General features: G+C 46.7%; 2 protein-coding genes across 2 annotated transcripts; one reads left to right on the top strand and one right to left on the bottom strand.

The window, feature by feature from the left end:
- Window positions 1–218: 218 nt before the first annotated feature.
- On the top strand, window positions 219–3007 carry LOC124652630 (serine/threonine-protein kinase RIPK-like). The gene is made up of 4 exons (XM_047191673.1): window positions 219–787; window positions 905–1040; window positions 1411–1547; window positions 2066–3007. The coding sequence occupies exons 1-4, from the start codon at window positions 380–382 to the stop codon at window positions 2750–2752; spliced, it is 1368 nt and encodes a 455-aa protein (XP_047047629.1). The 5' UTR covers window positions 219–379; the 3' UTR covers window positions 2753–3007.
- Window positions 3008–7403: 4396 nt separating this feature from the next.
- On the bottom strand, window positions 7404–10875 carry LOC124651249 (guanine nucleotide-binding protein subunit gamma 4-like). Its single transcript, XM_047190364.1, has 5 exons — window positions 10741–10875; window positions 9464–9522; window positions 8951–8995; window positions 8829–8873; window positions 7404–8043 (listed from the first exon to the last, which is right to left on the bottom strand). The coding sequence occupies exons 1-5, from the start codon at window positions 10873–10875 to the stop codon at window positions 7404–7406; spliced, it is 924 nt and encodes a 307-aa protein (XP_047046320.1).
- Window positions 10876–11920: the final 1045 nt, after the last annotated feature.

Here is an 11920-nt window from a genome sequence, read left to right as displayed (position 1 = left end):
AGCGTAGGTCTCACTCTCACTGGTAGAAGGTCTAGTTGGATGCAGCGGAGGGTTGAGCCGTTCGCGCCACCAACCACCATTTTCCTTGTCTACTCTTTCTTCCCTTGTCTCCAACCATCCAAATCACCCGCTGTTTTGTTCTCCGGCAGAGTCGAGGCTTTTGTCACAAAGTGGCCTCTTTTTGATTTGCTATTTTTCCTTCGTGTGGCAGCCACCCGCACACCTATATAAAGGCCAAGCTAGGCAGCTAGCCACTCCAAACCACTCCAAGCCTCCCCAGGTCCATCCCTGCCTTCTCTTCAGCGAGCTCCCCTGAACTTCAGAGCTCCAGAGAGACCACAACCATTCTTGACCTGCATCATCAGAACTTGTTCTTGACATGGCTGTGCGATCCTGGAACCCTTTCTCATGCTGCGTCGGCGGCGGCGCAGTGGCGGACGAATATGACGATGATTCTGCATCAGCACGCCGAATCGGGCGAAGGGGGAAGGGCAGCCCGAGGTCATCCTCGAGGATGTCATTCAGGAGCCTCAGCTCGTCGGGGACACTGTCGCCAGAGGACCTATCCCTGACGATGTCTGGCTCCAACCTGCACGCCTTCACCTACGCCGAGCTCCGCGTCGCGACGGGGAACTTCTCGCGCGCCAACTACCTCGGCAGCGGTGGGTTCGGCCCCGTCTACAAGGGCGTCGTCGACGACAAGCTCCGCCCCAGGCTGGCTGCGCAAGCGGTCGCCGTCAAGTACCTTGACCTGGAGTGCGGCACCCAGGGCCACAAGGAGTGGCTGGTGAGTGCGAACCAGAGTCCTAAAAAATGCCATCTGACAATGCTCGATCAGATGCTTGCCGCATCAATCCTCATTCTGAATGATGAATGGCAAGCTTATTTGAGATTGTTCTTGTAGGCTGAGGTCTTCTTTCTCGGGCAACTGAGGCATAAGAACCTGGTGAAACTGATCGGGTACTGCTACGAGGACAAGCACCGGATGCTGGTCTACGAGTTCATGAGCGCCGGCAGCCTGGAGAACCACCTCTTCAAAAGTGAGTTCTTCACTGCTTTCTCCTCTCAATTGATGATCCTGAGGATCAGTTTGGTGCTTCTTGGGACCAGCAATATAAACAATTGTGTTAATCTGGAAAAATCTGGGCACGTACGGGTGCCATCTGGTCCATTAGCGATGAGCTGCTCTTGTCCCCTGAAGTTTCTTCTCTGTTAAAGTCAAGAGGATAGCTGAGCTGCTATCTGCCTTCCAGAGGAACAATTCTTTTCCTTTTTAAAGTTACTGGCTGTAGATATTAGATATTTTGGTTTTAAAATATATTTATCCTACCAACTTCTTGGTTCTTCCTAGCCACAACTCTTGGTCAACGTGGAGGAGGAAACTGACCTGAAACATCCTCTTTACTTTAGGTATTAATGGCTCTCTACCGTGGATGACGAGGATGAAGATCGCTGTCGGTGCAGCCAAGGGCCTTGCCTTTCTCCATGACGCCGACCCCCCGGTGATCTACCGCGACTTCAAGGCCTCAAACATCTTGCTCGACTCGGTACGCCACTCGTAACTTAAGCCTTTCTGCCAAGGAAAAAAACGGTTTTGAAATGTCTATCTCATTTGGGAACAGTACAAGTGATTACTAACAAAAGGCTTTGAACAATACTTCACACCTCTTCTACTGGGACTACTTGACAAAAACTAAATTGATCCCAAATCTTAATTTCAAACCTTCAGCCCTTGACCAGTAGAATCACTCAAGATGTCATGTTTCTGAAACAAGTTGGCCCAGTGTGCTATGGGCAACTGTGACCTGACCGGAACTCTGAAGATTCTTGGATACATGCCAAACTTGAGATATCCTACATGTCCTAGCCTCACCATCCAACTAATCAATATACATTTAGCCATTATGCATGGTCAATCCCACAGAAATACCCTTAGAATAGTAATACGTGAACCGTAGTACATTTGCAAAAATAACTTTGCCTTATATCCAGTTTGAGAAATCTTTATCTTATATCGCACTTCGGGACATTTTCCTTAACGAAAATTCAATGTATGATATTTCAGGATTACAACACCAAGTTGTCCGACTTTGGGCTTGCCAAGGATGGGCCTGAGGGCGACGAGACACACGTGACAACACGTGTCATGGGGACGCACGGTTATGCAGCGCCAGAGTACATCATGACAGGCCACTTGACAGCCAAGAGCGATGTATATAGCTTTGGCGTAGTCCTCCTAGAGCTCCTCTCTGGTCTGCGATCAGTGGACCGAGCGCGGCGGCCGAGGGAGCAGAACCTGGTGGACTGGGCTAGGCCGTACCTGAAGCGCTCCGACAGGTTGTACAAGGTCATGGACCCAGCTTTGGAGTGCCAATACTCCTGCAAAGGTGCCGAGGTGGCAGCATTGGTGGCCTACAAGTGTCTCAGCCAGAACCCAAAATCAAGGCCCACTATGCGGGAGGTGGTCAAAGCACTCGAGCCCGTGCTTAGCATGGATGACTTCTTTCCTGTGGGCCCTTTTGTATTCACAGTTATTGTGGAGGAGGACAAGGTGGTGGACATGAAGGTGGAGGTCGAGAAGCACCAACACCATCGCCAGAACCATGAAGACAGGCACCGGCAGAAGTATCCTGACTCCGCGATACATACCGGCATTGTGCTCCATGGCCGCGACGGGCTAACTACCAGGTACACCGGTGCCCAGTGGCGGCAACAAAGGTCGTTGAGCTACCGCCGGGAGAGGGGGGCATAGGACTAGGGTAGGGAAAGTGAGTAGGACAAAATGGTGTGTATGTCCATACTATAAAGATGTGATTCAATGTCACATCGGTTTGTTTCAGATTAGAGGGTGTCTTTCTTTTCTTCTTGATAGTGACAATGGGTGTTAGATAATATAGGGATGCAAAATAGTGTGACAAAAGTCCAGTATTGATTTTGGCTAGGATTGTTGTTCATAGCTGTTGTGTACAAATGAATGATCTAGTTAAAAAAGGATGTCCATTTCTTCTTTCACTTTGTACTTTTAAAATGATGGTCCAATATTCTCAATTTTTCACAATGAAGTGGGAACATAAACGTTGACATGTAAATATTTTGTAGTTCTTTACAAAAAGGGGAAATGCGACATGAAACCGACACTGTCACAAGTTGATGTTGATGGTGCCGGGTAATACTAGAAAGATGGACTGAACGCATGCTATATCAGTAAATACAAATGCTGGGGGACAGAGGCAAGTACAAGTCACCTGAAAATTGTAGGTTGACCCGAAAGGGTTAAGGTCAAGTCAACATCAGCTTTGCAATATTAAGCTTCAAGTGTGAACCTGTTCACAGAAGAAAGCTTGAGAAACTAGCTACTGGACATGAGATTAACGGGAAATGTATATTTGTGTAAATTAGGTCTTACCTGTCCAGCTGAGACATCAGATAACCCGATAAGAACGTAACCACCAGAATCGAAGGATTGTATGCATCTGTGCACAACATTTACAGAAATTAACAGTATTTGATAGGAGTAAATTCTGCTGGTATATTGATCTTAATGAATCATATGTGCAAAAACTATTAATGAGAAGCCTGTAGATCAAAAATGTTAAAAAGTATCTTGGGAGAACCAACACCAGAGCATCTGGAAACCAAGACCAACACAAGGAGTCTTAAATGTTTGATATCTCAATTCTCATCACATATATAGCGCTCATATAACAGTACCATTTACTGAATATCATGTGTCTGCTCTAACCAGGACATTAATCTATATACAGTGTTCACAGATGCATCTGGTATATACCAGCAGAATCTACCCCTATCAAATATTGTTAATAATAATGAAATGTATCTAAATGGAGCTTGCACAAATCGGCTTATAGTAACACTGTAAATGTGATAAACACTGAAGCTCAAAATATTTGTACATGTTTATTTTGTTCAAACTGACATGTTTGACAGATGAGATCAGCATCACAGTTCATACAGAATACATACTTTCTTACAATGTACATGTTAAGAACTTCTAATTTGCCCAGTAAATTAAATGCATCAGGCACTTCCCATACCAAAAACGAACAATAAATGTTGCTCTATTAGTCGTCATATATTTCTGCAACATAGACACAGAGCAACGGTACAGTTTAGTGCACTGGAAAACATTTTAGGGACTTATATATAGCTTAAAACTTTAGTGAGGAACATAATAAGGTTGGTATCTTGAATGCTTAAGTCATCTATGCAGCATTAGGATTCTGAAACAGCATCACCATTCTTAAAGCTAAGAGCTCATATTTGGCTACACTGTATAAGGAGCAACAATATAATCATGTGGTGTCAATGGGAAAACAAAAGGTTATATTATCACATGCATACTTCATATCGATACACAGTTCCTACAAAATTTATGAAAATCGAAACATTTATCTGTACAGCTTCTTGCACCATCTGCTTTTAAAAGATAAGTCCTACAGCTGAGCCCTTAGAAATTGAGTTTCCATTTCACTCAAGCATGTGAGAATTCATACCAAAGTAAGCACAACGATATTCCAAGATCATGGATTAGCTGTTCCAGAAAAAAATGTATTAGCCCTATCACCAACGGATATCACAAGCAGAATTACTCCAAGCACACATAAATATACCTTTTAGTAACTTGCCACTGTATGGCAGATTGACAGTACAGACAACTGGTGACCAAATCTGGGTGTAGCAGAAGGTCATCTTAATACAATGGGTCCTAATCCCCCAACTAGTGGGCACCTGAATTCTCAATTTCTCCTACTTACCTGTCCCATTGCAAACAGAACTTTCTTTCCCAGCTTCAAACATTAGAGTAAATGCACTATGGCAAAAGCAATATAAAAGAACACCTTCTCTTTTTGAACTAGAAAGTATTGGCATAAAAAATATTCCATTCAGTACAAAGAAGTTCTGCTTGTAGCAGTTTGGAATGGACCGAAGTATTCTCAAAGCTCTCTTTTGTATATGCTTATATCTCTCTTGAATAATTTCCACATTAAAAAAATTCTGTGGGCTTCTAACTGCAATGAAGGACCCATTTCTTTTCCAGCGTAACTACAGGAACATTGAAATCTCACTGAAAACTGGCGGTATTATTTTATTCTCAACATATGTACTCTACTGCTCCAAATCATAAGTTCATCGCAATTTGACAGTCTCATGACAGAAAATTCACCAAGAAAGTTAAAGTATGCATGGATTTCGAGGATTAACATTATAATCCTAAATAGAGCACATACCTTGATACTATCAAGTAAATGTACACATAAATTTATTAACTACCCAGGATAACGAAATGTGTTTCTGTTTCTGAGTTGATATATTTCGATAATACTCCCCTTACTTATCATGCTTTATCAGTTTCATTAGGATGCTAGCCATCAATTAATTCACATTACCGCCTGCACCACTTACATTGTACTACTACTATATACATATTTAAAATATTGGAATTTAGGTAAGTTGTTTTATAGTAGAGCATGAAGTGCTGAATAATTTCACATTGCAGAACAAATTTCTATTTCAAAATCTTAGAGACGCGTAAGGAGATGATCTAAAATCATTGGCTACTTAAGTAGTTTTCCTGTATCCTCGAGTACCAATCTGGACTGATAATGATGACTTATCTTAACCCCTTTAAGGCCTATCTTTACTAATTATAGTATAACTGAATTCGGCCACAAAGTTATGCAGTATGCATGTCTGAACTAAAAATAATACAGTATCAAATAAAAGGGAATCAGCTTCACATGCAATTCTTCTATGTTACTTTGAAATGGTACTCTTCTCTTATTCTGCTAGCTACAAATTCTTTCATGCAAGGCGTGTAACAGTGACCCTGAACTCACATAAAGGGGAATTCATTTGGACTGTTGTGCCAAACTGAAACAGGCATTACAATGGTGTTGTCAACAACAGCCAAATTTGGGATCACGTACACTTGAACATGTTTGTTGGTCCAACATACGTTTCCCTTGGTTACAAACTACTGGCGAACAAAGCAAATCAGCACGCCACATTTGGGGGTCCAACCTTCTATTTCCAATTTGTGTGTATATTTCCTTTGCAAAATGTACATCAGTATAATCGACGCAGAACCTAAACGACATTTGGGGGTTCACCTTCTACCTACAATTTGTGTGTATAACTCCTTTGCAAAATGTACATCAGTATAATGGACGCAGCACCTACACCACAGAAACGACATACCCGAAGCCGGAATGCCAGTCAGCTATAGGCCGGTATGTGCTCCTGGGGAGCTCCCCAGGCACCGTGCAGGCACGACGCGACCCCGACCCCGACGGTGACGGCGACCGTCGCGGCGGCGTTCGCCGCCGCCGCCGCGAAGGCGGGTGGGCGGCGGGGCGCGGCGAAGGAGTGGCCGAGTGGACGAGGTGGACCGTGCCGTGGAAGCAGGCGGCGAGGAGCAGGACCGTGGCGGCGACCGCCGGCGCGGGCAGCTCCGCGGCGGCGGCGGCGGCCGCGAAGGGCTCCACGAGCCACGCCGCCGCCATCGACACGGAGATGCAGAGGAATGCGAGGCGGAGGGGGCGCGACCTCGCGGCGGTGGCGGCTGGTAGAGGCGGACGCGGGTGCGGCGTCGGTGGGTCGGTGCCGGCGGGGGAGTGGAGGTCACAGGGCGCCTCCTGGTCACTCATCGTCGCGGGCGCCGGCGGCGGGCTTGGACTAGAGCCTTGGATTTGATAGCTCGAGCGGCAGCACTGGAATTGGATTAGCGATTGGCGAACTTGGTAGTCGGTGTACTTGCATACGAAGCAAAGCAAAGCGTCCGACGGTCGCGGTCACGGCGGCCGGTCTCGACTCTCGAGACCTGCCACATTGTATCGAGCACTTCTGCATAAAAATTCAGACTGATTTGTGGGTCCGGGCTGAAAATGGGGCCCACTGTTCAGTGAATGAAACTGGTAGAGTGAGTAACTCGCGGCTAGTTTCCTCGAAAGGCCGGCCGGCTGATGTGCGTTTGACTCGCCGCGCTTTCCCGAGTAAAACAAACAGTGGAAAATCTGGAGAAGTTTCGATGATTTCAGATGGAAGTGAGCAGAATCAACAACCTCAAACCATCCCATTTTTAGGGAATTCTCAAGTGCTGAACCTCAAAAGTCAATCCATATAATAACCTCATTCGTGTTTCCTGCACATTATTGCCAATAAAAAAGTTCATGCAACAAGGTTGACGATGTGCACATCCCAAAAGCATCGCATAACCTGGCTATACGCACTTCATTGCATCATCAGGATTCTTGAAAAGGATAGCTATTTCTTTACATGTGAAACACCATATACCAAAGTCTGAACGAACCCATAAGGCCTGAACAATCTAACAACAAGCGCAAGAACATCTACTACCAAAAGAGAAAAGAGGTCTACTACTTCTAACACAAGCACCCGCCAGCACAGCACGGGTTGCCGCACCGGGCGCACCGGCATCCCTCTGTACAGTTTTTGCACGACCAGACGCACCCGCAGGAGCACTCGGGGCACGACGGCTTCGGGCAGCTGAGGCACGATCCGCCGCTGCAGCAGCCGCCTTTGTCGCAGCAGGACGACTGGCACTTGAAGCAGGACGGCTGCCCCTTGCAGCACGACGACTGGCACTTGAAGCATTGCGTGCAGGCACAGTTGGGGAGCTTGAAGCAGCTGAAGCAGCCTGCGCATTGGGGGCAAGAGCAATCCGCGCAGCTGCAGCTTGGCTTGCAATCGCAGCAGCTGCCAGAACATGAGCTGCATCCCGGCTTGCATTCGCCGCAAGGGTTACAGCTGCTGCAGCTTGGGAGGCTGCAGGTGCAGCAACTTGGGCTGCTGCAGCTGCACTGGGACTTGCAGCATGAGGAGGTCTTGAAGCAGCCGCAGCCTGGTTTGCAGCACGCGGGAATGCTGAAGCAGCTGCAGTTCGGACTACAGCACGAGCAATTTGGTTCGCAGCATGAACAGTCGAAGCACCTTGGCCTTTTGCACTTGGGTAAGCATTGGCAGGAGCAGCAAAACCATGAAGCGCATACGCACAATTTTGATCTGCAAGAGAAACATTTTCGCCAATTTTAGTTCAGTGCTGTCAGACTCATAGTAGGGGTAATTTTGATAGAAGTTCAATTAGACAAGACGATGTATTTTCATTTACTACGTCAACAGATGAACATTGCACCCTTACAATGATGACATGAAAATTTCACCTCTCTTTTCTTTGAAAAAGTTTACCCTTAAGATCCAGGCGAAGTTGTATCAACTGTTGTTAACTGTTTGTGTACTCTACTAGAATGAAGATTACGAGTTCTGGGCTAATAACTATCATGCCATATGAAAACAAGCATCAGAAATCAGAAGTGGAGTGAATAACTCACATACTGCTATTTGCTATTGATATGTCATTCTTTAACAAATTCTGTGACATCAGTACTCTCATAAAATGGTAGGAATCCAATGTAAAATAGTACTGCAAACTACGGAAGTAAAATATGGAAAATTAAGCCTGTTGGTTGATAAATCAAGACAGCGTATCAAATTGCTGTATCAATTTTCCAAAAAAAACAAGACTGAAAATATAGCAATCTACTGGTTTTCTCAAGTAGATGTGAGGGTAATATTAACTTGGACTCTCCAGGCAGAATCTAGAAAGACACTAGTTCAGTAAATTCCCTTCTGACCTACAGAGGGAGAAAATACAAACTTGCCACTAAGCCACTACTTTGATTGTATTTTTCTATTGAACTCTTAAGAGTCAGTCCAAGATGAATCATTACCACAACTTGCATACTCGTGCCATTAAATGCCTGAAAGCAATGTAGTGGGGGAACACATACCTGATCCACCAATAAAGACGGCAGGAGCGATGCTTCCTTTTCTTACTGGGAAAAAATGGTGTCATCAAAAAACACTGTACATGCTTAAAAGGAATTGGATGCTCGAGTACAGGGGGTCGTACATTGGTATTAGTGGATCTTGTTTGTTGCCAACGAACTCATTTACCCTGAAAAGTATTGTTCAAGGATATTAGCACCAATGCTTTGCAAAGTTCAAGAGCAATATCATGTACAAAGTAACACAACCCAGCAATACCACTAAAACACGATATATTTAGAACTTGGAGCGAAGAGTGGTAGAAATGTTCGATCAATGGGTCAAATGAGCCTGTATGGTGAATGTATCTGTGGGGAAAATCAGCTTAGATCTTTAGTACACATTCCATGGATAACTTCAGATAAACAAAAGTTCCCATAGACCAAAGTGACATAAACATTTTATGGGGGCAGCATGTCACAAGCTAAATCCCTACATGTGGCCGCACCTCTTGCAACGCTGTTGATAAGAAATCATAAACAGCAAATGCATGCATACTAGAGTAAATGAACATGGATTTCATCGTGAACTTAATTAGCTCGATGAATCTGAACAGGAATGTCAGTTTGCAATGCAGGGATGGTAGTAAAGTGCATACTCTTTCAAGCATCCAGAACGTGACACTGGTTGAGCTCCTTCAAGTAAATGCAGCTCGTCCTGCGAAAGCAGGTTAATGTCAAAGCCACGCCGTTTCATATGCATGAAAAGCTGAAAGCAGTAAAGTTAACCAGCCTCAGGAGCAGCTAATGCTTATTCGAATCAAGGCGTAGAAAATTACCAAGACCTCAAACCATTTACAGAAAACTTAATACAGCAGCAAAATCACATAGTCAGGGTAGGGGTGCTGGCCACGTCAATAGAAAATGTGATTTGAACCCAGAGCATATGACTGACTGACTGAACTAAGGTTGTCTGTCGTAGTACTAGCAGCAAACCGATGCTTAAAAGCGGTAATGATAGTCTGGGGCTAATCGCTGCTGCTTTACGGGCGATAACTCCAACATCTTTTCGAAAAGCAAAGCTACGACGATGATTCGAAAGCAACTCCTATAGCACAAAGAAGAAAGAAAGAATCCCGTCGCCTGGACGCCTTCGGAAAATCAAATCTGCCCCTCGTGGAAAGCAGAGCCCTCCCTTTGCAGCGAAGGTAAATCTCCTTCCCTTCCCACACGGTAAAAAACAGCACAGAATGTACCACTAGCACATGAAAAGACTCGAGCGCTAGATGGCATGGCCGCGAGGCTTCTGCAGTGGCCACGATGCGTGCCGTGTGCGTGTGGAGGTAGCGAGGGCGGAGACACGACAGCGCTTCCATAGCCTGACAAGGCCACTCATGGGTGATGGCTGGCCACTGCCCATGCCTCCTCCTCTTTCCGCAAGGAACCGGACCGGGCGCGACAAAGGTACGTCCGCGGCTCACCCAAAGCGGGCAAAGCCTGCCTCGCCCTCGGATTCATTGCGCGCACCGCGCTGCACTGCGTTCGCAGTTCGCACTAGTCGTAGGCTCGAATCCCCAAACTCGAAGAACCGAACCGGATTAAAATACTAAACCCTAGACTAGATGCAGGAGCACAGGTGGTAGTAGCGGTAAACAAATCGGGGAAATTAAGCGGGGAACCGTACGTATCAGAGCCTAGAAAATTAACAAGGACTGACTGAACATGGCGCTCGCGCTACTACTGGTCTGCTCCTACCTTGTTCTACATACACTTGTTTCTCTCGGTTGCGCGACGAGGAATCGGATCTCCCCGGATTTTTAAAAATCGGAACCGGCGAAGTCAAAGGGATGGGAGACGGAGGAGCAGTGGAGCAGAGGAGGTAGCGCGCGGCCGTACGTGTGGCCTTAACTCGAGTCAGAGGGAGGACTGGACTCACCTTGAGGAAGGTGATCTCGCGGTCGAGGATCTGCACCTCCAGCTGCATCCGGCGGCGGCCGCACATGTCCGGGTACCGCGGCGGCGACCTGGGCCTCGGGGCCTCCACCACCACCACCGCCGCCTCCTCCCCCATGTCGTGTCCCTCGGGCTCAGCTATCTGCGCGCATTAGGGGCGCCAGGTGGAACTGGAAGACGGCCACTGCCGCTAGTAGTGGCGGTGGAAGCGGAGATGCCGGCGGTGGTGGCGTGAGGAACCGCGGTGAGGGCGGTGGGGCCGAGGAGGAAGGCAAAGCGCGGGTGGGAGGAGGCGCTGGCTGGCTGGGTCGTCTCCTGGTGCGGCGCGAGGAGGAAGAGGGGCGGAGGCAGAGGGGAATAGCAGGCAGGCGGCAGGAATGAATGAATGAAGAAGGCGGAGCGGAGCGGAGGCGAGGAGTCTCTGCTGTGGTGGTGCCATATAGGCTAGGCGCGCTGCGCGGGCAATAATAGCAGGTCCGGGCGCGTGGGGTTTAGCAGCAGCAGCAGGGTGGGGTTTAATGAGAGAGAAAGGAGATCGGAGGAGATGAGATGAGATGAGATGGGACTGTCGCTCGCGCACTGTGTGGGTTTGTTTGTTCGACCGTGCTGCTCATGGCGATGGGGCCAGCCGGTATGGGGGCTGGGTGGCGCGGGCGGACCATCAGCGCGCAACGGCGACAAAACACGATGATTACACCTACTAGTCGATCAGTGCCAAGGTGATAAACATTGCTGATCAGAAATGGAATCCAAGCAGCTATGTATGTATTTCCTAAAAGTTCAAAGCAAATTTCTTTACAGTCTAATAATACCACATATTATATTTGTAATAGCAAATAACACAGGGTAGAAATACAATAGCTTTATCAACAGCTATTACACAGTAAAACCTACAAGAAAACTAGCGGATCTTCGAGATCTTCAAACTCTTTCTTGCTCCATGGCACAATCTTCGTTTTTTCTATAGGCAACATAACCTAGATATCAAACATGAAACATTTAAATATCGACGAATGATATCCCATAATTTTAGAGTTGCAATGCCAAGATTACGCGCACCACCATTGACATCGAGAAGGAGATCTCGTTGTCAAACAAAGTACCGAAGATCACTTATCTTAGAAGGTGCTATCAGGCCCGGCCCTGGGCAGGACGAGCGGGGC

Source organism: Lolium rigidum, chromosome 5, assembly GCF_022539505.1.
Source record: "Lolium rigidum isolate FL_2022 chromosome 5, APGP_CSIRO_Lrig_0.1, whole genome shotgun sequence".
In the NCBI taxonomy this organism is placed as follows: Eukaryota; Viridiplantae; Streptophyta; class Magnoliopsida; order Poales; family Poaceae; genus Lolium; species Lolium rigidum.
The sequence above is the reverse complement of the archived record's forward strand: the minus strand, read 5'-3'. Positions and strand labels throughout refer to the sequence as shown.